We start from the raw sequence: 26424 nt of genomic DNA on the forward strand, positions 1-26424 counted from the left end.
CATAGGGTAGCAAATAAACATGCACATTTAGTTACAAAAGAAACAAATGGGGAGACTCAAGGATTTTGAAGGTGTACAAGAGGCATAATGTATTAAGAATACGCAAGATGGAAACATTATATTTAGAACAAGAAAATTGGAAACAGTAGTATCCACACTGTTGGCAATAAGTGTGAAAGTAACCTGATGAAACTTTGTGCACATAAGTGCTCGTGACATACAGGGCGGACGGCGCAAGTGACACGTGGAACAGCGATAGGTGGCGCTAGGTGAAAAATGGTGACAGTATTTACAAGGTACTTAAGGTTCACAGGTAGGTATTTACAGAGAATTGTACAGAGTTTGGTGTTTTAGAGAACCAGAGTTATGGCGCTATTAGTTGCGCTGGAAGGTCAAGGGCGTTTCGACCCTTTACAAGTTAGGATAATCATCAGGACCAAGTTACCAATTGGATAGTGCTGAAGGACGGGACGAATGGAAGGTCATTGACTTGTACGGGACTTAGGAGCCAGGGGTCAGTTTTCTCCAAAGGGCCACCAGGAGGTGATTGACAATGGATGCAGTGTGATGCCCAGGAGAGCGAGCAAGCGCTAGAACCCGTCTTGAGAGAATCACGCGTTGGTGTCTAATGGCACAGCATATCTGTTGAGTGGATTCTGTGCCTCAATTGCGAAGTGCGACCAGCGGGGGACAAGATATTATTATATATACAGAATCGCTTCCTTGTTTAAGCGAGAGGAGCATTTTGCTGAGATTGCAAGGTATCTGCATGACTAATTCCAGCCCAGCTGATTCCTGTTTACCCTGTGAAGAGGGAAGTCTAGCTTATGACCAAGACAGGCACAATGATGACACTTCCCACAGGTAAAAGGGAGTTAGACCACCTAACAGGGATTTGGCAGATCACCCATCCTAGGAAAGCTAGGTTAGGAAGCGCTAGGTAAGAGTACACTATAATACAGTATTTATATGCCAGCATGTACTCACTACTAGAGCACAATGGTAAATTGTTAATCTTTTTTACTATTCGCATAATGCTAATTACGCTATTCTGTTTCATCCTACTGATTATCGAAGCACACCTATTTTATACAAAAATCACAATGCTTCAATAAATATTGGAATTCCTTACTGAGTATTTCTTGTGTATTTCTTTGGGTATGCATGAGTAACCAAACAAAAGGGTTCCAGATATGTTATCAAGATATCCTTGGGGGATCAGGGTTGTCATGTCCTGAGGCTGCACACACATTTGTTACCCTGTAAGGTTAGAGGTGCAGATGGTTCATTGTGAACTATCAGGCATACAGGCCAACATATCCTGAGGGCATGCACGGAATCAGTCTGGCACAATCCAGACGGTTATGTTGTCCAATAAACACACAGTTTTAAGAGAGAAGTACAAGCCGTACGACGGGACCTGGCCTGGTAGTTTGGGCTAGACTGATGCCATTGGAGTAGGACCAACCCCGATTTGCATATAGCTTCTCCCTATCTGGAGTGTTACAGTGGGCAAAATAAAAATAACCTGGAAGGTAGCCTGAGTAATTACCATATGTTGAGACTAATTCTAACATTCTACCCATCATCTTTTTGTTTTCCTCAGTGTAATGCATGTGCCCAGAAGTGGGTCCTGTGCTTGCCGTGCCACAGAAATTGAGTTATACTGATGAGGCCGTAATAAGCCCAAACTGTTCTGGGGTTGCTTGTGTTCCCATCAGGAGGGATCCCGGTCTGGAAATTTGTTCTGGCCTGTTCCCAGTGGTAGAAGATAAAGGCTGATTTGCATATGAAAATTCTCTGTGTAGCAAGGCATTGAAAGCAAACTCATTACCAGAGGCTGTAATCAAAATCAATAAAGCTATTTGAAATCACACCCTTATTAGTGGTGGACAGCAGAGTCAATCAAAAGAGTAATTGAATGTAGTAGCAAATATCAATTAAAAATGAACAGTGAATCATACACGGGGCAACAAAATATCTTTCAAAAAACATTCATATATTTAATATGTATATACCTTAAAATTTATCAGGGAAAAAGCAACAAAACATAGTTTGTAAGGTGACGTCAGTTGGCCTATACAATATACTATGTTAGCATCTTCTCTATATAGTTTAAAACAATCACTGTTATGCAGAGAAAGATGCTCTAGTCGACGTTACGGTCTGTCAAGGAAGTGCAACCATCAGACCATCTTCAGGACAAAGAGTTGACTGTAGTTCCAAAAGGTTTAATGATGAACTGTAACCTATGACTTCAGTTGGGCAGGTATATCAGTTCTGAGTGTTTGATAAAGATTAGACATGTAAACCTGTCGCTGTGATTAAAACAGGTTTTGGATGAATGATGGTACAGCTATGAACTAGCGGAAGAATAGAATAGAATAGAATAGACGAATTAACTCCGATTTGCCGTAACGTAGTATCGAGGAAATCGGAGTTAATGCGTCTATGAAGACACGACTAAACCGTCCATATTTGAAGACTACATATGTTGGAAACACTGTTCACAACTTAAACGGCACTGACGAAAGCTCTGCCGCTAGTTTATTGCTGTACCATCATTCATCCAAAACCTGTTTTAATCACAGCGACAGGTTTACATGCCTAATCTTTATCAAACACTCAGAACTGATATACCTGCCCAACTGAAGTCATAGGTTACAGTTCATCATTAAACCTTTTGGAGCTACAGTCAACTCTTTGTCCTGAAGATGGTCTGATGGTTTCACTTCCTTGACAGACCGAAACGTCGATTAGAGCATCTTTCTCTGCATAACATTGATTGTTTTAAACTATATAGAGAAGATGTTAACATAGTATATTGTATAGGTCAACTGACGTCACCTTATAAACTATGTTTTGTTGCTTTTTCCCTGATAAATTTTAAGGTATATATATATATTAAATATATGAATGTTTTTTTAAAGATATTTTGTTGCCCCTTGTATGATTCACTGTTCATTTTTAATTGATATTTGCTACTACATTCAATTACTCTTTTGATTGACTCTGATGTCCACCACTAATAAGGGTGTGATTTCAAATAGCTTTATTGACCAAATAATTTCAAACAATCTAGACAAACAAAATCCCTTGTAGGCAACCCCTTCCCCCCCTTTTTGGAAAACCTTATTGCCCAAGCCTGCAAGGGTATATTGGGTTCCCACTCTTTTGAATATTGTAATCAAAATCAAGCAAGCTTCTACACATGTTTTTCCGCAGGGCATTTTGGACCAGATTCCTACAAACTAAAAATATTTGTAACATGACCTCCCACTAGTACTTGCTCTCCATTTACTTGACCAATCATCTAGCTTTGAGGGTCAGTCACACTGAGCACAATTAGAGGCATACATGTCATGAAATTCATCTTTCCATAAAACATTGTACAATAATGCCACATGGTACAGCACTTACCAAAGATTCTTGTTGACTGGAATAAATCCTTGATTTTGTGAACATTTTGTCAAAATAGCTGAAATGACTCCCTTAAAAAAATAATGACATACACAGGGAATTTAAATAACGAGATCAGCAAATCTTGTCAAACAAATGCTACTTCCTTTTTCAAGAACAGTGTCACTTCATGCTTGCTTTATTCTCATTTAAAAGAGTGAATAATGTTGTATTAGGATAACAACAGGCACTATCAATCAAGAAGCAGCAAGTTACTAAGGACTAAGAAAATGCTAAGAGAAATACAGGTGGGCCTCACACCAAACCCACAAAGAAGAGCAGTGAGGCTATGTCCCACTGGTCGTGCCCACCACCACCTTGCACATTCTGAATGTTTCCAAGACAACAACGACCAAATGTGCTGGCTTTTCTACGCCAGCCTACAGCTTCAACAGCCCAAAGCATCCTCTTCTTTGTGGCAGTCCAGGTGTTAAACGCCCACCAGAAAACACACAAAATGCCACAGCAAGACGGGGGATAGAGTTACATGGAATGACATGGGCTATATTAACATACCTGTTCCAACCAACAATGGCATCTCACATGCATGACAAATACATTATTACCATTGTAGTCAACCACATGAGTGATGGTTTACAGTGATCGCTGGATGCTATGTCAATAGATGGAACAAAAAGTCATCTTAGAGTAAAACTGGGCAAAAGCAAGATCATTTCCTTTGGGGCTAAGCTTAATTACTGATGACGACTGGAGGAAGCAGAAGTAGAACAGAAGAACAAGTTACTTACCTTCGGTAACGCTTTTTCTGGTGAATACAGTATTTGCCTGTGGATTCCTCACCTTTTGAATTACCCCTATTTATATATAGGAAAAGTAAAAAGTAAAAAAACGAAGCATTTCCTAGCAACAAACTGTAAGGCATATAAATGACATGAAAAATAACAATGTCAAACAGTCAGAGGTTTTTCAGTATATGCTGGTGGACAACAGGGAGGCGAGTGGGCCAGTGAGGAATCCACAGGCAGATACTGTATCCACCAGAAAAGCGTTAAAGGAGGTAAGTAACTTGTTTTTCTGATGGATACATCTGCTTGTGGATTCCTCACCTTTTGAATTGAATCCCCAAGCAGTTCCTCTCCTGGAGGAGGGTGTCCGCCTGCCAGGACAGAGCATGCAAAATTGCCATCACTCCTAACCTCCAAATCCAAGTAGAATGCTTCACAAAGGTGTGGAGGGAGGTCCAAGTTGCCACCTTGCAGATGTCCACAACAGGAACACCTCTAGCCAAAGGAGAAGAAGATGACTTAGCTCTGGTAGAATGAGCTCTAATACCTTCAGGCGGTTCCTTCTTGGCCAAGGCGTAGCAGATCTTGATGCACAAGATGATCCACCTGGAGAGTGTTCGTTTGTGGACAGCTTTGCCCTTCATCCTTCCAATATATCCCACAAACAGCTGGTCATCCAGTCTTAGGTCCCCAGTTCTGTCCAGAAAGAAGCTGACAATCCTAATAGGGTCCAGCCGGTGAAGTCTCTCCTCCACCTTGGATGGGTGAGGGGGAGGATAGAAGGTAGGTAAGGTTATAGACTGCCCTAGATGGAAAGGACTGACCACCTTAGGTAGGAAAGCAGCCCTGGGCCTGAGAGCCATTTTTTTTGTATGAATGGTTAAAAACAGAGGTTTAGAACTAAAAGTCTGAAGCTCACTTACCCTCCTGGCTGAGGAAATAGCGATCAGAAAAACTGTCTTGAAAGTAAGAAGCCTCAACGGGTAACTATGAAAAGGCTCAAAAGGAGAACCCATCAGGAAAGGGGGTACTAAATTCAAATCTCACTGAGGCATAATGAAGGGAATGGAAGGAAACCTATTGTTGGGGCCCTTAATGAACTGTATAACAATGGGGGACTTAAATAAAGACAGCTGGTAGGTAAACAGAGGAAAGCCAACAAGGCATACAAGTAACCCTTTACCGTAGCCACAGCACAACTTTGCTGAGCCAAGGAAAGTGAAAAGCCAAATACATCAGATAAATTAGCCTTCTCCACACTATTTCACAAACTTGGACCACCTAGAGGAATAAATAGATTTGGTGTGTCTCCTGGATGATAAAATAATATCCACCACATCCTGCGGGAGAGAGAAAGAACCTAGGTTGACCCGTTCAATCTCCAGTCATGAGGGTGCAAGCTCTGGAGGTGGGGGTGTACAACCTGCCCCGGTGACTGTGAGAGGAGGTCTGCCCTGAGAGGGAGACAGACTGGAGAGTACAAGTGAGGTGAAGTAGATCTGTGTACCACACCCTTCTTGGCCAATCCGGAACGATCAAAATGACTTGGGCCCGGTCTTGGCAAACTTTCCTCAGAACTCGAGATATCAAGGGTATGGGAGGAAACGGGTAAAGAAGTTGCAAGCTCCAATCCAATTGAAATGTGTCCCTCAACGATCCCTGCAACGGATACTGAAGACTGCAGAATGACTTGCAGTGCGCATTCTACTGAGTAGCAAAAAGGTCCAAACGAGGAAACCCCAGCATCCGAAAGATGTTATGGACCACCTCCGGATGAAGCCACCACTCACGATCGGCCGAGTATTGCCGTCTAAGACTGTCTGCGCGCACATTTAGCACCCCGGCCAGATGATTTCCAAACAGACAAATCTGATGGCCCTGAGCCCAGCACCAGAGTCGCAGAGCCTCTCTGCAGAGACGATACAACCCTACCTCTCAGTTTGTTTATGTACCACATCGCGGTAGTGTTGTGCGTCATTACTTGAATCGACTGACCGCGAAGGGAGGGAAGAAAGGCCTTGAGAGCCAAACCTATTGCCCACAATTCCAGAAGGTTGATGTGAAGCAACCTTTCTTCCGGAGACCAAAGACCCTTGATCTCCAGAGCCTCCAGTTGAACAACCCACCCAAGAGTGGAGGCATCCGTGATTACTGTGGCCACCTGTGGAGGAGGTTGAAAAGGCTTTCCTTGAGGCAGGTTGCCCGGGCACACTCCACCAAGACAGCTCCGCTGGAGATTCTGACCTTCTACCCGAGATCTCCATTGTGCTGATACCACTGCCTGCGGATGCACCACTGGGGTGCCTTCATGTGCCAGCATGCATAGTTGACCTACAGTATGCAGGAAGCGAACACACCCAACAGACGTAGAACCTCCAGGACTAGAACAACCGCTCTATCGTGAAACAAAGGAATCATCTTCTGGATGCCGAGAATCCTCTGTGGAAGTGGGAAAGCTCGACACACAGTTGTGTCAAGTACTGCCCCTATGAACAGGCTGCGCTAAGAGGACAAAGAAAAACCAAAGGAAATGATGGACGGAGCGTGGACAATACAAGCACTCACCCCCAGTCAACTGATCTGGGTTTAATCCATCACCGTTCTTTAGCCCACTCTGCCACCCCAGTTCAGACATGGCCATATGCAAATCAGTCTGACCCTGTGCCTCATGGGAACAGTCCAGCCCGAACTGCCAAGCCATGCTTTCCCTGGACCGGAAACAAGCTACCGAGGACCGGTTTCTGGCATTTCAGCCGTCTTCAGCACGGCTTGCTTGAATCTAGTGGCAAAGTGAGCAAGGGACTCACGTCTGAGCATACCCTGCCAACTTATGGCGAACAAAGAAAAACCAAAGGAAATGATGGACGGAGCGTTGACAATACAAGTACTCACCCCCAGTCAACTGATCTGGGTTCAATCCATCACCGTTCTTTAGCCCACTCTGCCACCCCAGTTCAGACATGGCCATATGCAAATCAGTCTGACCCTGTGCCTCATGGGAACAGTCCAGCCCGAACTGCCATGCCTTCCCTGGACCGGAAACAAGCCACCAAGGACCGGTTATTGGCATTTCAACCGTCTTCAGGCCGGCTTGCTTGAATCCAGTGGCAAAGTGAGAAAGGGACTCACGTCTGAGCATACCCTGCCAACTTATGGCGAACATAGAAAAACCAAAGGAAATGATGGACGGAGCGTTAACAATACAAGTACTCACCCCCAGTCAACTGATCTGGGTTTAATCCATCACCGTTCTTTAGCCCACTCTGCCACCCCAGTTCAGACATGGCCATATGCAAATCAGTCTGACCCTGTGCCTCATGGGAACAGTCCAGCCAGAACTGCCAAGCCATGCCTTCCCTGGACCGGAAACAAGCTACCGAGGACCGGTTTCTGGCATTTCAGCCGTCTTCAGCACGGCTTGCTTGAATCCAGTGGCAAAGTGAGCAAGGGACTCACGTCTGAGCATACCCTGCCAACTTATGGCGAACAAAGAAAAAACAAAGGAAATGATGGACGGAGCGTTGATAATACAAGCACTCACCCCCAGTCAACTGGTCTGGGTTTAATCCATCACTGTTCTTTAGCCCACTCTGCCACCCCAGTTCAGACATGGCCATATGCAAATCAGTCTGACCCTGTACCTCATCGGAACAGTCCAGCCCGAACTGCCAAGCCATGCCTTCCCTGGACCGGAAACAAGCTACCGAGGACTGGTTTCTGGCATTATTATATATGGCACTAAGACAGACAACAATTTTTGAAATTTGGAGCTGTCAGCATGAAAGGCCCAAAATGTGCCAGGGCATACGGCTGGGGGATGCCTAAATTAAAGGCAAGCGGCCCATGGGGCCACAAGGCGCACCAATAGGGTAAGATGCCTTGGTAAACATGCCAAACATCGCATTTAGGAAATGCGACGGATCCGCTCCTGGTTCTGGAAAAGGGCGATAAGTACCCAAAAACCCCTGGTCTGGATCCATCCGTGGCCGTATGGGGGGCTGAGGCTGTGGCGCCGGAGATACCAGCGCCGGTAGAGGTGAAGCCGCAGGAGAAGACTCCCTGGGAGTCGGAGAATCCCTCGGCGCCAGAGAGTGGACCGGAGTCGCCTGCGGAGAAGGAGTAGGCAACGGCGAGATGCGATCCTTGTCATGACACCGCTGTACAGGGAGGCTGACATTGACGCCCTGACCTTCGAAGCTTGACGCCGAGATCCATGTCTTCTCTTATTCTTATGCTTCTTTGACTTCAAAGTATGCGAGGTCGACGACTTCAATCTCTTGCGACCCATCTTCTCCTTTTTCGCCCGCGCCATGAAGCGTTTCACCTCACTTTCCTTCAGTGCCTTCGGGCTCATCTTCTGATAGCACGAACACCCTTCAACGTAGTGGTCCAAAGAAAGACACCAGACAGTCGTCGTGTGGATACTGATGGACATTTGGCCTCCACACTCTCTGCAGGGATTGAAACCTGACTTCTTTGAAGTAGTCGTTCTCACTGCAACACAAAGGAGAAGATAGAAACAATGTTACTGTAAAATGGAGAGTCCCAGAAAAAATTGTCACTCATCGATGGCGCAGAAGAAAGGGAACTGACGTCAGCACGCAGACGGGGTCTTCTTATGGCTCTGGTGACGTCATACGGAGTCGTGAGCAGAGCCGTGCTATTGTGACGTCCTTGTTAACATGGGAGAGCTAAGGAAATAATTTTGTGGAATGCTGGTGCAGGGGTTATTCAAAAGATGAGGAATCCACAGGCAGATGTATCCATCAGAAACAGCAGATATCTAAATAAGCAATTAGAAAACATGGGAAGTCATAAACTACATTGAAGCAAACTGAAATCAAAATCAAGCTCTGCACTGTTTGCCCTGCATAAAATCAGATAAAATGTTCCTTCTGCTGGCTGAATTGATTTCTGTCATGAAAGCAAAGTATATACCAGCAATGGCCTACAGGGCTTTTGTTTTACACAATGCTATTTGCTTTTTTCGTAGACACTGATTTATCAAGGTTTTGTATGTTAATTTTAAACCTTCCAAAACCAGATCCTTACGCTCACACCTGACTGAAATTTGGCCTTGACTGCCAAGTTGTAGACGACTGAAATGGATTTAACACATGAACGTACCCCGTGGTTCATCAGATAGCACCCCGAAAGGCTTATTTTGAAAAGAAATCATTTCTAAGCAATGGCTAAAGTCTAAACAACAGTTTAGTTTCTTATTGGATTCATTGTGGTAGTGGAATTTTACTACTAATTCGGCTATTGGCATAAACTATTCAACATATATAATAGCATTTCAAGATAGAGTAAAAGTTGATTCATTCAATGGCATCCTCTCAGATGTCAGACCAAAAAATAGACTCAGTTACTAAGTTAAATTCTTTTAGCCCACACATACAGTGCTTAATTAGTAAAATAAAATGAAAAAGGTGCATGATCCTAATGTTTTTCTTAGGACCCCACCGTTGCCCAATGCTCAGAATGCTGTACATCAATTATTAATATTATTCAGCATTTATTGAGTGCATAGCTACCCTAAGGCATACCAGCTCTAACCGCCGAACAGGAGGGAGACTGAGAGATTATAAGGCAGAATGTTGAAATGAACATGTTTTAAGAGGTTTTCGAAAGGGGAGATGGCGAGATTCCGAGCGAAGGTGTAGGGGCAGGGTGTTCCAGAGTCTAGCTACATTGAAATAAAAAGATCTTCCTCCACATCTTACTCTCTTGGTTTTGGGAACGTTTGCAAGGTTAAGTTTAGCCGAACAAAGGCTAGACTTTTATAGTTTTGATTCCACCACATGACTCTTTCTTTCGCTGTCCCACATTCCTGTCTCTTAATCTTAATTGTGCAGTTATTTTTCATGCCTGCCTTCAACCTTTGTTGCATATTTCTTATATTCCTCTTTCTCCTTTCTTTTCCCTAGTCTTCATTTCTCTCTTTTGTATTTGGTCAAAATTCTAATGATGAAAAATAAGCCCTGATACCCAGAAATGAGTGCTGGCCCCACCACCTGCAAAAATTAAACACTGCACAGATCGCCTAGTCATATTTGGCACAACAGATCTCTAGCCATGTTGTTAAATGTTTTCAGTTTATATTTTTTGCCCTCCCACTAAATTGTACGTATTACCTCTGATGTTTCATGTAAATGTTGAAGATCTGTGGTTATAGGGAGTGTTAGACCTAGCATCATTACATGAGTCTCATAGGTAGACTGGAGAGAGCGCAGGCTTGGGGAGCATTAGTAGACGACCTGAAGAATGTAGACCAGGAGTCTACTCCCAGCACACCTCAGGCCGGGTATCGACCGGTCACCCCTAATAGCCAGGAGCAGGAAGGGAGAGAGGGGGCGCCATGTGAAAACAATAGCACCCTAACATCTACAGACCTGAAGGTTTACGTGAGTCTGGCCTAAGGCTGAACCCATGGAGAGTGAGACCCAGACCATAGGTGCAGCGAGAGACATAGTGGCAGGTTAGTCGACAGCTACGGGGGTGGGGGGGCAACGGGGGGAAAGTTGGGGGGAACTGTTAGGTTTTTTGTATTGGAATGGGAGCCACTTACTACTAGAACTGTATAATACTGCGGAAAGCCGCACGGCAAGAAGAGATATGAACTAGTGACTAGCTGAACAGCTAGGACTAATACTCTGAACTGTTAACTAGAAATGATTATGACTAGCAAATGACTTGAATATGTACCGCTGATACCTAATGCCAATAAAATATGTTTAAAAAAAACAATCATTGCATGAGTCTCCCTTCCATTTTTTACTGATTGCCTCCTCTGTTTTTGATATGTTTTGCTGGTTAGATGTTTTGGGCACTGAGCCTCTGCTAATAGTGCAACAGTGCAAGTGCTCCCTACGTTAAATTGATGTACTGATTAGTGACTCCATGATTGGAATATTTGATTTAATTGTCAGACCCTAGTACAGTGCACCATGTGTGCCCAGGGCTTGTAAATCAAATGCTGCTGGAGGGCTTGCAGCACTGGTTGTGCCACCCACAGAAGCAGCTTGTAAAATGTGTCTCAGGCCTGCCATTGCAAGGCCTGTGTGCAATCTGTGACTGCCATGTCGACCTGGCAAGTGCACCCACTTGCCAGTCCCTAAACCTTCCCTTTTCTTCATATCAGACACCCCTAAGGTAGGCCAAAGGGCAGGACGCATTGGAAGTATAAGGTAGGACATGCCCTGGTGTGTGTGGCATGGCCTAATAGTGAATTTCAGCCATTTTCGTTTTTCACTATTGCAAAGCTACCTGCCCCCCATAGAGTGGGTAGTTTGATTATTACATCTTATAATCCTAACTGACTCAAGGTACATGGTAGAAATTCGAATTTAGTATGCCTGAACTCAGAATGATAAAATACATCTTTTAGGAAAGATGGTTTTAACATTCTGTGTTTGAAAATACCACTTTTAGAAAGTAGGTATTTTCTTGCATAACTATCCAAGCCTGCCTCTACTAGGTTATGTATTCATTGTCAGGAGTTTGAGTTACAGGGGCCGGGGGATTCCAGGAGACAGGGTGAGTCAGCACAAGGCTAAATAGAGAGATCTGCACGCAGATGGGAGGGAAGAGTTGCACCTGGGACCTGAATAGGGCTGGGCCTTCCCTCAACAATTCTAGCACCACCTCCTGTGGTGTGTCTGATGTCCCTGGCCTACCCTGTAAAAGGAAAGAAGGAGTCTTGTCAACAAAGTGCTCCAGGACTGACCAGATCTGATTTGGGCTAGGCAGAGGCCTCTCTGCGTTCAGAGAACAAAGAGAAAAGTAGTATAAATATTGGGACCCAGACCCAAGAACTTTAGATCACTTCTGGGAACAAGACGTACCTTTTGCCGAGGAGAAGAACCAAGTAAGCTGCAAGAGTTAGGACTGCCCCTCTGCCGGTGTGCTGTTTGCTGGATTGGCCTGCAGTGGTTTCTTTATTGCCAAGGAAAGGAGAAGGAACTTTCAAAGAACTTTCATCATCTTGCAGAATATTACTCCAAGGGCTTAAACTTGTGCTTGCCTCCTGCCAGGGACAAAAGACTTCACCTCCAGCTCCCCTCAGAGTTTTCTTGCTGGGAATTCTGTCTACATAAGCCTGCATGTCGCTGGGAGCTGAAAGCGCGGAGCATTGAGAGAAGCGTGTCGCAGCTCTTGCCATCGCATCGCCGGAGAAGCGTGTCGCCGTCACAGAGGTTGCCGCCGCATCACCAGAGAAGCGTGCCTTCGTCAAAGCTGTTACCCGACGCATCACCGGAGAAGCGTGTCGCCGCCGCAAGGTCGCCGGAGGGTGCGCGCATCGACTTCACGTCGTCGCATCAAGGGCGCCATCTTATCGAATCGCGCCGGATTGTCGCATTGCAACCCGGCCACAGGATGAGAATCTACACATCACCTCCTCTCCGGTAAGGATCAAGACGTCTCCCCTACTCTTCGCAAGCATTGAGGCGCGAGGCATCTTCTCCCCCGAAGCAAGGAACCAACGCATCTCCCACTCTCCAAGCCTTTTGTTTGTTTTGCATTACGCATCCAGGTACTTTTGTGAGAACTGTGTCGTATTTATCACCAACTTGAACTAAGCAACTTCTACCATCTTTAAGTCTATTTTAAGTACAGTATTGTGGATTTTTGTCGTTTGTATCTTGTGTTAAGTCTATATAAAGAATACTTATTTTTATACTGCCTCTGAGATAAGCCTGTCTGCTCGTGCCAAGCTACCACGTGGGTGAGCAGGGGTTATCCAGTAGTGTAATCCCCTTTCCCTGACTTAGAAGCAAGGGTCCCTGTTTGGTCAAAGGTGTATACCATTGCCTACTAGAGACCCCCAGTTCTAACAGGAAGGAAGACTTGTCTCACTTAATTTGTCTGAGCCCAACTTTTGCTGTGGATCGTAAACTGTTTCTGAGCCCTCGTCTGCACTTGTTGGGCAATCCCAAAACCTCAGACTACATATAGTTATTTTTTGATGAAAGCTATTTATTACTCTGTATCAATTTCAATTCAATTTAATTCATAAATCTTTATTCGGATACAGATATATCCATAAAAGCACAGGTCAAAATAGCAGCATATAGTACACAGATTAGAAATAAAATATGATCAAATCATAATAAGATAGTATAAAAAAAACTATTTCAAATTTAAGCCACTTATTTTATGCCTATCCTATATCATGAAAAAGGTTAAAAGACTGATCAATAAAACATCCGTCATTTTTTTTTACTGTGAACATGAATACAATAGTAATATAAGATCCATAAAACCAATCCTCAAAGTGCACATTGTGTTACGAGCATGTACAGCAGCTTTCAAAAATGAGCACAAAAAAATTAATTCTTCCTCTTCCAATTTGAGGATTTTTGTGTAAGTTACTTTATAATAGACAGGGGAGAACTTTTTTTAAAAAGATATCAAAAACCCTTGCCTGCAGTTGTTGGGCAATCCCAAAACCTCAGACTACATATAGTTATTTTTATTTTTTATTAAAAGCTATTTATTACTCTGTTTCAACAACATTCAATTTTGTGGTTCATTCTTTTTACAATTGGAACACTATCAACTCTGTTGCGTTTAGGGTATATGTTATAATGTTAGCTTGTTTAATGTAAGTAAGTGAAGAGGGCAGTAACAAATTTTACTTATGTTTCTTCTATCGTATTTATTCTTATTTTGTTTTATTTGAAGTTTTATGTAGAGCAAACAAAACCCGATGGGTGTCACAGTGCTTTACAAAAGGAAAAGGTTACTTACGTGTAACAATTGTTTTGCAGTTTGTAGTGTGGACACACTCCTGCCATCTAGAGTTGAGATTGAATATTGCAACTTTATTAGATCTTGGGTCTAGACAGCGCATGCATCGTCTGAAAGAGACATGTTGTATACACTCTGCGGGTTTCAGCCCGCCCATAGGAGTCCTATTTGCTAGCTCTAGCATTGCTCTCCTATTCTTCTCCCTATTTGTCCATAGCATGCATGCGTCATACCTCTTCCTGTGCTTAGCCCTCCCTGAGAGCATGGACCAATTACTACTATCCATCCACGGCTCCCATTTTAGCAACTTTTTTACTGACTACTTTTTTCTTTGTTTGAGAGCACTTAACACTACCGCTTGTGTTTTCACTCGCTCCAAGCTCCGTTTCTGTAAACAGTCCTGTAAATCTTGTTCTTATCTCGTCGCATTTGCTGTGAATTCAAATACAGAGGTCAAAAGTCAGGCACTGTTTTCCAAGAGCGCCTGTTTGCTTTTCTTTCTCTGACATCAAAGTGGAAGGATTTGCAGCCAATGGACATTGTTTTGTATTATTTGTCTTGTTTATTCTGGCTTTGTAAGGCAGTCCTGCCGCCTTGCACCATTTACTTTTTACTTACACGGTTACATACTATTGTTTACATACGCTTAAACTGAAACCTGGGTCCTGTGAAATATGTACACAGTATATACTTATTAGAGACTTCTTACCTTTCAGTTGCCCTAAACTAAATGTGGCCACCTGCGCTTAGCTGTGCTTTGGCTTCACATGTCGCTGAAGTTCTCTATATTTTGGAAATATGTTCACGGACTGACTGATTTCAACAGAAGTTGTGTTGCTTGACCCGCCCTCAAGCTGTCTTGCTTGTCCCACCACTGCAGTCAGACAAAAATGCACTAGGACACGGCTAGCACTGGCCATGTTATAGCGTTTTCTTCAAGGATTTTCAGGCATGCTGTACAGCAGCCGGCTGCTATATAACATGGCTAAAAGACATTAACAACGCTAATAACTCTGGCATTGCAGAGACCAACTGGCTTCACCAATGCTTGTTTTTATTTGAAGGAGGAGCTTTGGTCTCAAGGTGACTCAAAAGACCTCCCTTGAAACCCACAATACACCAGGACACATATTCCACCTCAGATTGTGTTTTTCCTCCTTGGATAAATGTTAGTGTGGAAATGTGAAGAATGATTATGCTTTTGATCTGAAGTAAGAACGCTATGCAGATTTTCCTCCACATTTTAAAATACATTTTACCACCTGCACTGCAGAGCCTAATTAAACAGGGCTGCAGTTTGAGGTGGTGAAATGTCAGTTAGCAGGGTGGAAAGGAGAGCAGGGTACGTAAAAAAAAAATGCATTCACTATGTGTCAAACACCTGCCTAAACAGACTTGGTTTTGGTTCTGGGGTGAAAAGCCTGCAAACCGAGTAAGGACACAACCCAATTCTGGAACACATTTTATCACTACTTTGAACAGGGCAGTTTGCACCTCCTCCAGAAACAGATTACGATGTTTCTTGATGATATTATGTGAGTGGGGTGGAATATTGGTTGGGGTTGTCTGGTGTGAAATTAAAGGCAATAACCATGAGAAACAAGGGAAAGTACCCATCAAACTGAGGTTACGTCCTGTCACTGAGGAAGGTAACACCTTAGTCAAACCCCCAACAGGTGTTGGATTGTCAGGTGAGCAGGTGTGGGGCAACTTGCTTGGTGGTTAAGATGCCTCTACTGTGCATACCTCTACCCATGGTGTGCTTTTACGTCCAAACCACCTCTTGTATAATATCTCTGCTTTTTACTGCTGCTCATCTTCCTGAAAGGGCTGCTGCATTTGATATTCACCATAAACGTATAATGGATCCTGTGGACATGCTTGAACATTTTCTCTATTCTAAGTGTTATAATTCTAGATTTCACAGTCTTTAAAGCTCTCCATGGAGCACCTTAGTATTGTTTTCAACGTTGGAAAGAACTGGGTGGTAAGCTCTATCTTCAAGAGGGTTTTGATTAGTAAGTCATCTTCTTTGTCTATATGTATCAGAACATTGTCAAATTCAGTGGCCCTTAGTAACACTGTGTGATTACTAGATGTATTGTCTGCTGGTAAATTTCTCAATTGGTAGGGCTCTAATGAAAAGTCTTCTTGTGGATTTGCCCTGTAATCGTGCCAGGCATTGTCCTGATGATCAGGGAGCTTGGACCTTCATTAATTGGCAGTAAATCTGTGATTGTGTCTTGGACTCAATAGCTATGAATTTGGGTAGGTGGTGTGGGTGGCTCAACTGTTTGTGGTATAGGTGGTGTTGCCTCTAGCTGGTTCTTTTTAGTGATAGAGTATGCCATATTTTTATCAGAGAATGCCTTTTCTAAAGTTAGCCTACACTACTTAAGGTTGGCTTGGTATTGGAAGGAGGCCATGCTGCTATGAGACCAATCACAGGTTATGTTAAACCTTGTTCAGTGGACTATGGAGCAGGTAAGGATTTTCAGGCTTCAACTGTAGTATGACCCAGCGCATGCCCTACTATGCTTTGCACACTGGGGAAAGTATAATCCCTTTTGCTGACCTGTGTGTTGTAACATGTCATTTTCTTGAAAATGTTAATACATTTAAAAAAAGTATAATCCCTTTTGCTCTTAACTCGCAAAGTAGTGAGAGCGAACAGTCATAAGCTTCTCAGGAAGGTAATGTGGGGGTGCTCAAGTTCAAAAATCAAACAACAGACACAATAATATTAATGGCCATAACAGTACTTGCCTTTACAAGTAAAAAGGTTTATTTCAATTGTACTAAAAACAATGCTTTTCAAGGAATATACAGTTTAGTGCTCCAGAGAGCACTCCTTATTAGGTTATGCACAGTTCATGCTCCCTCTGCTCCCACCTAAATATATTTCCTCTAGCTCTGGCTTCCCTGTCTCACTGGTAGTGCAATGAAATAGACACAGGTGCTGTTAGTAAATGCCCACAGTTCAAATATACCCAGTCGTTTTGCAATATCTTACCCCTCCTTTGGTTGGCGATATGCTTCAAATGCCTAAGATACAGTACAGTACCCGGGAAGCCATCCTACTCAAGTTGGAGGAATCCAATGGGAGCCAAAGTCTTTGTGTGTGCATGGAGACGGGTGGAGGTTGCATCTAGCAGTACGCCCATCCAGAGGCTGCTGTGCTGGGCTTTCATCAGGTCAGCATGGGCCTCAACAGCCCTTCTGTGATGCAGCTTCCTTCGGGCATGTACTGCCCGTGAGTGAGCAGTCTGGGTCGATTGTGGCCCCAGGCAGGCCAAAAGGTGGGGTAGCCCAGGATGGACCCAAACGAATCAACCAGATGTAGTCAACATTCAGGCTCACGTCAGTCATGAAGATACAGCCCATGTCCATTCAAAATAACAGCACAGTGTTATGATTACCGACAGGTGAGATACTGGGGACCATGGGCCCTAGGTCCCCCTGAGATCATTCTCTAACAGTCTGCTATACTTCAACTGTCTTGGAACACAGTGCTCAACCTTCATCTTGGGCGGAGCCATGAAATGGGAATCCAAAATAGATACCACTGATTTTCATTACTCTTGCTCACACACGCATCATACATGTACTACTGATGTAGAAAGGCACACAGAATGTCAGCACAAAGCTTGGGTACACACATAAGAATGGAACACCTCATGTGGGCCTGTACGCCTTAACTTGTGTAACCCAGATAAAAACATCTGGTTACACTATAGAAATCTCCTAACTATATTATGCTTCCACCACCACACCATGCAATAACCCCATAACAGACTGTCAACTGCCAGTACTGAGGCACGCTTGGAGTGCCTGCTCCAGGTCCCACAACAGGTCCCAGACTTCTCATAGTAAGGGAAAGGCCTGGCCTTCTGTTAGAGTGATGCCAAGGCCAAAATAAAAGTCAGGATACCAGATATACAAGCAGTTGAGTACTCAGGGCTGGAAAACACACCTCTATGCCATGCAAGCAGGGGACATTCTGAATGCCTCCACCTCTTCCGCAAACTTCCCCGAAGGTTGTACACACACAACTGTCCTCCCATTCCCGAAGAAACCAACTGTGGACCATTCAACACTTGACAACTACAGTCCCTGCTACCATTTCCAGCCTAGGTCTTAGAGAAAATCACCAAAACACGCCTCCCTGAATACCTCAATGACCACTAACTCATCAACAGCACTCAGCCTGGTTTCAGACCCTTCGACAGCATAGAAACTGCCCTGATCACCAACATGAATAACATCTGCATGACTCTAGCCAGAGGAGGCACAGTGGCCCTCATCCTCCTGGACGTTACTGTAGCATTTAACATGGTCTCTCACCCCTTCCTCATCCAACACCTACACAACATCAGAATCCAAGGACTTGCACATCTATGGATTTGCTCTTTCCTGACTGGAACAACCCAATCAGTTAGTCTGGCACCATACACCTCTCACACCTGCAAACTCCTCTGTGGAGTTCCGTAAGGGTACTCATGACCCTCTTCAAAGCATACATGATCCCTCTAGCCAGCATCATCCACTCTCATGACATCCATGTCCTGTCCTATGCGGACAAGACTCCCAGGACCTATATCAAAGGCAAAACCTGTATAATATAAATCACCCACTGAAAGAAGAGCCTCTATCTGAAACAGAACAATGACAACACTGAAATTCTGATCTTTGGAAAGAGCACTTCACTGTGAGACTCCACTGGGTGGCTAACAGAACTAGGACTAAAACCCACCAAGCCAAGAACCTTGAATTGTCATTGACAGAATACTCAACATGACGGCTCAAGTCAACACCATCACCACCTCATGCTTCCATACACTGAAGATGCTGAGGAAAATGTTCAAATGACTCCCAATCAGCATCCGGGATACCATCACACATAACTTTCTCGCAACCAAGCCAAACTATGGGAATGCCCTTTGTGCAGAATTCAACAACAAAAACTCACACAAAGGCTGCAGACAATTCGGAACTCAGCAGTCAGGGGTGTATGAATAACAGAGCAATGTGGTTAGACCTGATATGTGATAAGTAATGTAGCAGTAACATGACACTACAGCTCCCTGTTGGGGCATTATGCTATATCATTATTGTTTTTCTATTGCTTGATAGATATCAAAAAAGTTAACATCTTATGAATGTACATGTATCTTGTATTATTTGGCTACCTGGCCACGCAAGGCCCACTGTGACTTCTGACAATAAAATTTGTTGTGTAAAGAAAAAAACTCAGCAGCCACACTTACATCATCCCACACCTGAAGGAGCTCTACTGGCTCCCTATACACAAACGAGCACAGTTTAAACTCCTCACAGAAACTTTCAAGGCACTACATAACACTGGCCCAGCATACCTCAACAATAGCATCTGCTTTCACAAATCTTCCAGACACCTCCGCTCGTCTGGACTCCTGCTTGCACACATCCCTCTGCATAAAAAAAAGCAGATCGGGTAGTCAAGCTTTCTCCTACATCGCTCCTAAAGCGTGGAACAACCTGCCGCTACACATAAGAGCCTCCTTCTCACTTCTTGAATTCTGCAAGAAGCTGAAGACTTGGCTTTTCGAGTAGTCCCACAAGGCCATAGGTTTGGCTAGACTCACACCTGTACAGAGCCAAGATACCCTCCCCGGTGATAGTGCACTCTACAAATCTGCATCACATAAGATAATATATACGAGGGCAAGTTGCTGTCCTCTTGCCACAGAGGCTCCATTTTTTCAGCTTGGAGTTTGTTAGAGTTGAGTGTATTTCTCAGTGTCAAACAATTTCTACTGATATTTGCTGTGCTGACTGGAATGCCTTTTTTAGGTTTTACGACAGCTAAAACAATGAGCTCTAAGGTCTGTTCCTTGCCATGGTCTTGAGGCTGTTTTAAGATCCTCTTGTCCATGGCCAGTGTTTTTCTGAGGCCGAGGGTATGGTGCTCACTCATTGTTGTCTCAATGGCAACACTTGCTTTGAAAATGAGAGGGGGGATTTGTTCCACTGCTGTTTTATAAGGTCCCCCATGTCTGGTACTTATTTTTCATCACAGTCCATTTCCAGCTATATTTCTCGTCCCCTTTTAGGGTAGTCCAGGCTTCAAAAGATGCACAATTTGTGGGCAGGAGGGTGTTCCCTAAGGAATCACCTGCAGCAGTTATAGAAAGAAGGCACAGGGAAGTCAGAAAGGAAGTATGAGGGACAGTCAATGGTTGTAGTTTTAAAAGCCTTTCTTTCTGATTATATGTGCTATGCAATAATCAGATAATATGTGCAAATTCAAAAGGACTTCAAAAATGTTTTCTTTATCAACGTCTTATTGACATATTAAGCATTCTCCTCAAAACCAATCATGAACATTTGGGAACCTGTAATATGTAGCAATACATTAGAGAAATCTAAGGTGCGCAAAATACAAATATACAACAGCTTCTTAAGAAAATTAGGTATACACATCCAGAGAAAGAGTGGGCTCATCGATACAGGAGCTTTGACTTGAAATGACAGTGTAGTAAATGAGTCACCGCAGAGTATCTTATCTGACAGAGGTTAGTGCTAACTTGGAGTTCTAAGCCTTGCTCTCGCTTGCAGCATTACTATTCCAATGGATCTAAAGCGCTTCACAGTCACTTCACTTTAACAACTAGGGTTGGTGGGAGGGAAAGAAGCAACATGGACAACAGTGGAATGGGAGGAAGGAGGCAACAAGGACAACAGTGATGGAAGTTAAGAAGCAACACAGACAACGGGAGGGTGGGCGGTAAGATGCAACCCGAACAATGGGAGGTAAAAAGCAACATGGACAACGGGAGGGTGGGAGGTAAGAAGCAACACAGAGCTGGAGGGTGGGAGGTAAGAAGCAACATTGAGAGCTGGAGGGTGGGATGTAAGAAGCAACACTGAGAGCGTAAGTGTGGGAGGGAAAAAGAAACACTGACAATGGGAGGGTGGGGGTAGGAGGAAAGGGCAAAAAAATCCTTTGACGTGGCCATCCACACCACACATGTGCGCGCCTACAAAATGATGCACTAAAGTAGCCCAAAAAATGATGGATGGAATACTTTAATTAACCTCAGCCACTGTTAATTACTCTTACCACATCCCAGTCCATCATGGTTTTGCACACCATGCCAGCTCAGTGTGGACCCAGCCATATGCACCGAGACTATCCTCCTAGCCGCCACTGACTACATTCAGGCTCTCCTCAAACAAGGGCCAAACGACAGCCCTCATCCTCCTCGATCTATCAGAAGCCTTCAATACAGTCTCCCACAGCACACTAGCCACCAGACTCCACGGCGCTGGGATCCAAGGAAAGGCCCTGGACTGGATACGCTCATTCCTCGCAGACAGAGAGTCAGACTCCCGCCCTACCTCTCAGAACTGACAGAGACCAGATGCGGAGTACCCTAAGGATCCTCCCTCAGTCGCACCCTCTTCAACATCTATATGGCCCCCCTTGCTACCATCGCCAGAAACCACGTGCTCAACATCGTCTCCTACGCCAATGACAACCAGCTCATCCTCTCCCTCACCAAGAACCCAACATCACCAGGCATCACTTCCAAGAAGGGATGAAAGCTTTTGCAACCTGGATGAAGAACAGCTGCCTGAAACTCAACTCAGAGAAAACAGAAGTTCTCATCCTCGGCTCCACCCCCTCAGCTTGGGATGACACCTGGTGCCCCCCCGCCCTTGGAAACCCACCCATCCTGACAGACCATGCATGTAACCTCGGCATCATATTGGACTCATCGCTCACTATGAACCGTCAGACCCACGCCGTCTCCTCTGCCTGTTTCAACACCCTCCGCATACTCAGTAAAACATTCAAATGGATCCCCTCCGAATCCAGAAAAACGGTTACATAAGCCCTCATCACCAGCAGACTAGACTACGGCAACACCCTCTACGAAGGAATCAACAAAAAACTCCTCTGCAAGCTCCAGACCGTCCAGAACACCGCAGCCAGACTAATCCTTGATATCCCCAGGCCCAACCACATCACCCAACAACTCTGCGATCTGCTGCCGCCCCGTCGAAAGAAGGATAACTTTCAAGCTGCTCACGTGCGTGTACAAGGCCCTTCACAACATCGAACCACAATACCTCAACAACCATGTCTCTTTCCACCCCCCCAAAAAAAGTCAGTTCAACCAACCTCACCCTGGCCACCATCCCACACTTGTACAGGAACAGAGCGGGTGAAAGGTCCTTCTCCTACCTTGCAGCCAAGACTTGGAGCGACCTCCCCCTCCACCACCGGCAAAGCCCCATACTGCTCCAGTTCAGAAAAGACCTCAGGACTTGGCTCTTCAGATGACCCCAAAGGAACTGCACCCCCCTCCCTGAGCCTTGAGACCCTAACAGGTGAGTACTGCGCTTTACAAACCCCTGATTGATTGATTGAAATCAGTCTTGATCCTGCTCCAATGGGAATAGTCCAGCCCAAAACTGCTAGGTCAGGCCCTTCCTGAACTGGAACACAAGCAACGCAGGACCGGTTTCACCCTAGTTAGGTTAGGGTTCATATGCCAGGTACAGCTTGATTCCAGAGTCACAGTGTGCACAGGACCCAGTTTTTCTTTATGTGAAAAGAAGCAATGGAGTGCAGAAGCAACAAGATGGAGGACGGGGAAATCCGGATGCAACACGGGAAGGGTGGCAAGGAGGCAAAACGAACATGGAGGAGTGTGGGGTGAAGCAAAGACAACATGAGAGAGGAGGCAGGCGTAAGCAACTCAGGGGCAATGGGAGGCAAAGCAAAATGGGGGGCCAGAGGGATGGGGAAGCAACACCAGGGTTAGGGGAAAGCAAGAGAGAGGGTGCGGTGGAGAGGGGAATAAACAACAGGTAGAGAGATGCAGGGCACAGCTAGGTAGAAGCAAAATGGAAGGGGTGGGGAAACAATGAGGCGAAACACAAGGGGGAGCGTAATAAGGAGGGAGTGGGGAGAAGCACTCAGGTGACCGACAGCAACACACATGCATGGAGGGAAAGGTGCACAAAGGAGACAGGAAGAAGACAAATGCACTTTCATGGAGTGCTTAGCACAAAAGACAAAGGAAGTGCTTGAAACACAAGAAGTGGAAGCACAGCTGCCAGCCAGTTAAGGAACTAGTAAAAGGGCAATGCTCCATGGTAGGAACGAACACAAGAATCACAAGCGGCTTACACATAAGAAGCAGACAGGAATGCCAACCAATCACAAGCAATGGGTGGGCTCCAAAACACTCTATGTTCTTGATAAGCCACAATATGTATTGCCACAGATAGCACCTGCGGTGTCTATTATGCACGACTTAAAAAGTGAAATATGCGCCCAATCTGAAAAGAAACGAAGAGCTTACCAGCAAAATTGCAACAGAATTGCAGCTGAATACCCAGTGTCTTCTCACTGAAAGACACATTGAATGCCTAGTGTTCAATAACTCTTTAAAAAACAAACATTCGCAAATCCAATAGGCCTGTCATTGGCTGTCAGCCTTTGAGCTCTGGTGAAACGTTATCCTTAAGGGAGCTTCCAGGTCCTCACAATATAATAAAAACAAAGTCTAAAAGAGAAAATTAGTATTTGCTTTAAAAAAAACACAGATTACCATACTAGTCCCTGGCACTGTTATGTTATGTTACAGAGTCTTGTAGAGAAGGCAGCTAACCAGAAACTGGCTTACCAGTGCTAGCAGAAATCATGAGGACCAACTGCATTGGTTAAGTGAAGAAGTGAGTCTTCAGTTGCTTTCTGAAACTTGATAGATTTGGATATGAGAGAACTGGGCAGAGAGTTCCAAAGCTTGGACACTAAATATGCGATCGACCTCCGCTTCTCGCTCTTTTAATTCTGGGGGTAGCCAGGAGGGAGTGGCTGTTGGATCTTAGCTCTCTCGAATTATTGTATAGAATAATGAGGTGACTATGGATATGTGGACCATGAGCATATTTTACCTTGTGCACAAAGCTTTGAATTCAATTATTTTCCTCACCAGCGACCAGTGAAGGCTTGTCAAAGCCGAACGTGCGGATTGTGTTTTTGGTAGGCCCAGCAGAATTCGGGATGCAGCATTTTGAATAACTTCTGAATCACGTAGACAGGACTGCTAAGTACAGACTGTTACCGTAGTTTAGGTATGGAAGTACCAGACCATGTCCCACTACTCTCCGAGTATCCACGGGGAGCCACTTGATTGTCTTTCTAAGGGCTCTCAGGAGAAAAAGCATGTCCCTGCCACTTTCTTTGCCTGGGAGGCCATGGTCTTCATCCATTAATTAACCCCAGGCTCTTTACTTTCGTTTTGGAGGGATGGTGCTCACCCAGGCACGAAGGCCAGAGAATGTGGGTCCATAGTACTGATTTCTTCCCCACAACCACCATAACCTCAGTTTCGTCTCCATTCACCTTAAGGCAGCTATTTGACATCCAATTGTTCACTTGCTCCAGGCAGATGGACGATGTTTCTGAGGTTAAGCTGGTATTGGGTGATAAGGAAACAACGATCTGAGTGTCATCAGTGTATGATACCATGGTTAGGCCTGACAAACAGACAATATCTGCTAGAGGGTGGACGTATATATTAAAATAAAAAGAGTGGGGTTCAACAATGAGCCCTGTGGCACTCCACATCTGAGCTGATGAACCTCCGACGGACAAGGCTTTACCCTGACGTGGAAGCCTCTATTGTTCAGAATAGAGGTCAGCCATTTTAGCGCACTTCCAGTGATACCTACTGAATGGAACTACTTTGTGTGTGGATGTGCACCTTGTGAAAAGAAAGAATTTCCTCACTCCAAGTGAAGTTAGCCATGTCAGTAGTGGGCTGACCTACTGTCTCATGCTGTTAGCTGTAGTGGGCAGAAGAAAAAGGTGATGACTGACACAACTGGAGACCAATTAATGAAGACTTCTGGTTGAAAGCTTCAATGACTAAGTAAGTTACATATATAATTTTAGTGAAATCAAAACAACTTAGATAAGGGCAGACCTTAAGAAAGCAAAGCTATACGCTTTTAGTATCTGTCCTAGATGCAGTGCAGGGCAAGAAGCAGCAAGTGCTCATCAGCAGCTTCTGGAGAGTTGCTGGGCCCCCACAGAATAAAAAACATGCATTGACAAAGCCTATAGGTCTGGCTTTAATGTATTAGCAAACATAAACACTGGTATTCACAAATGCTGTTTGCATGCATTGCCTGCACAAATGTCGATTTTTACTTTAACACCTGCCCTACTGGCAATGCCAATGCTGGGAAAAAGAGGCAAAAATATTACTTTTTGTACACAACGCATTTAAGAGAAAAAGAACTGAAATTGACGCACATCATAATTTAATTTATCTTTCACATTTGGAATAGTCCCTTATGCATTCTAATGGAAGCACTTCCTGAAAGGCGGAATAATACATCACCAGCTGAGTGCACAAGTGAGATGTGAGGGTAATAGTGCTCTTGGCAAAGCCAAGCCAAAGCCCATTCTATGTATATTTTAAATAGTTTGTAAAAAACATCTTATCTAGAGAGCTGCGCTGACAGTCAGACCTAAAAGGGGAGGTTTACCTCACAGAGATAGTCCATTATTAGGAACATTTAGGATGGTCAAGCACTAACATCTAGTGTATTTTGCCATTCGTGGCCATACTAGTTTGGGGCCATTTAGAGCATTTGGGAAGATGTAAACACATTTGCCAAAATGTGTTTAAAGCGGTTTTCAGTGCATTTAATGCCATGTTTGCATTTAGAGAAAAGTACTGCATCACGTACCTATTACTATCATAGCATGATCAAAAAGCTGGTTCTACTTTTACACCAATAGTTGTGGAACAACAGGCAGAAACAATGTTTATTTATTCATCTCTAAATGTTTCCCAATGTCATAATTAATGGTTTTGGTGATGCTAGTTAATGAATCGTGGTATCCCAGCAAAAAATCTGACATTCTGTAAATGACTCCATTAGTGGAGTGGGGCAGATTTTTCCTGCAGGGCAATGCAGCACAGCTCCATTGTACATAAACTGCAGATCGTATTCCACCAGAGTCCTCAAAGTGCTTCTACCGATGTCCTAAAAACATTCTTCTAACTCTTTAAAGAGCGAAGTTTTTTGTGTTGCTCAATACCACTAAGGACCTTATCACAACGTCCCTGATATCACTAGTTTCCGGAGTTACAAATTAGTGGGACATTCCTAACTGCAGGGAGGGAGGTGGCCATACGAATAGCAGGGCTCACCAGAGGGGCCCTGAGGATTCCCTTAACAATTAGAATTACAGGGGAATTAGTAAACTGGTTCCCAATTCTTTCAGGTATGTCACCCTTCGGCTCAATCTGCTTTCAGCAGTTCCTAAGATAGCATTAGGAGGTAGGTGTGCTGCCAAGGAAGAGCTACAGTGGTGTGTGTAACCTAAGGAAGTTAGGTCAAGCTTCAGTTGTAAGACAATAGGTTGACTAGATAGAGCGCCCTGACTCACACA

At 44.4% G+C, this 26424-nt stretch overlaps 1 protein-coding gene across 1 annotated transcript in view; it reads right to left on the reverse strand.

Moving 5' to 3' along the window:
- Positions 1 to 26424, reverse strand: part of HGSNAT (heparan-alpha-glucosaminide N-acetyltransferase) — a 580634-nt gene that overhangs the window by 90959 nt on the left and 463251 nt on the right. Inside the window, exon 16 of the mRNA XM_086937464.1 lies at positions 3421 to 3491. Coding sequence (XP_086793590.1) covers positions 3421 to 3491 — 71 coding nt within the window. The remainder of the gene's footprint in view (positions 1 to 3420; positions 3492 to 26424) is intronic.

The sequence above is a fragment of the Lissotriton vulgaris genome, chromosome 9 (assembly GCF_964263255.1).
Source record: "Lissotriton vulgaris chromosome 9, aLisVul1.2, whole genome shotgun sequence".
NCBI classification, from domain to species: Eukaryota; Metazoa; Chordata; class Amphibia; order Caudata; family Salamandridae; genus Lissotriton; species Lissotriton vulgaris.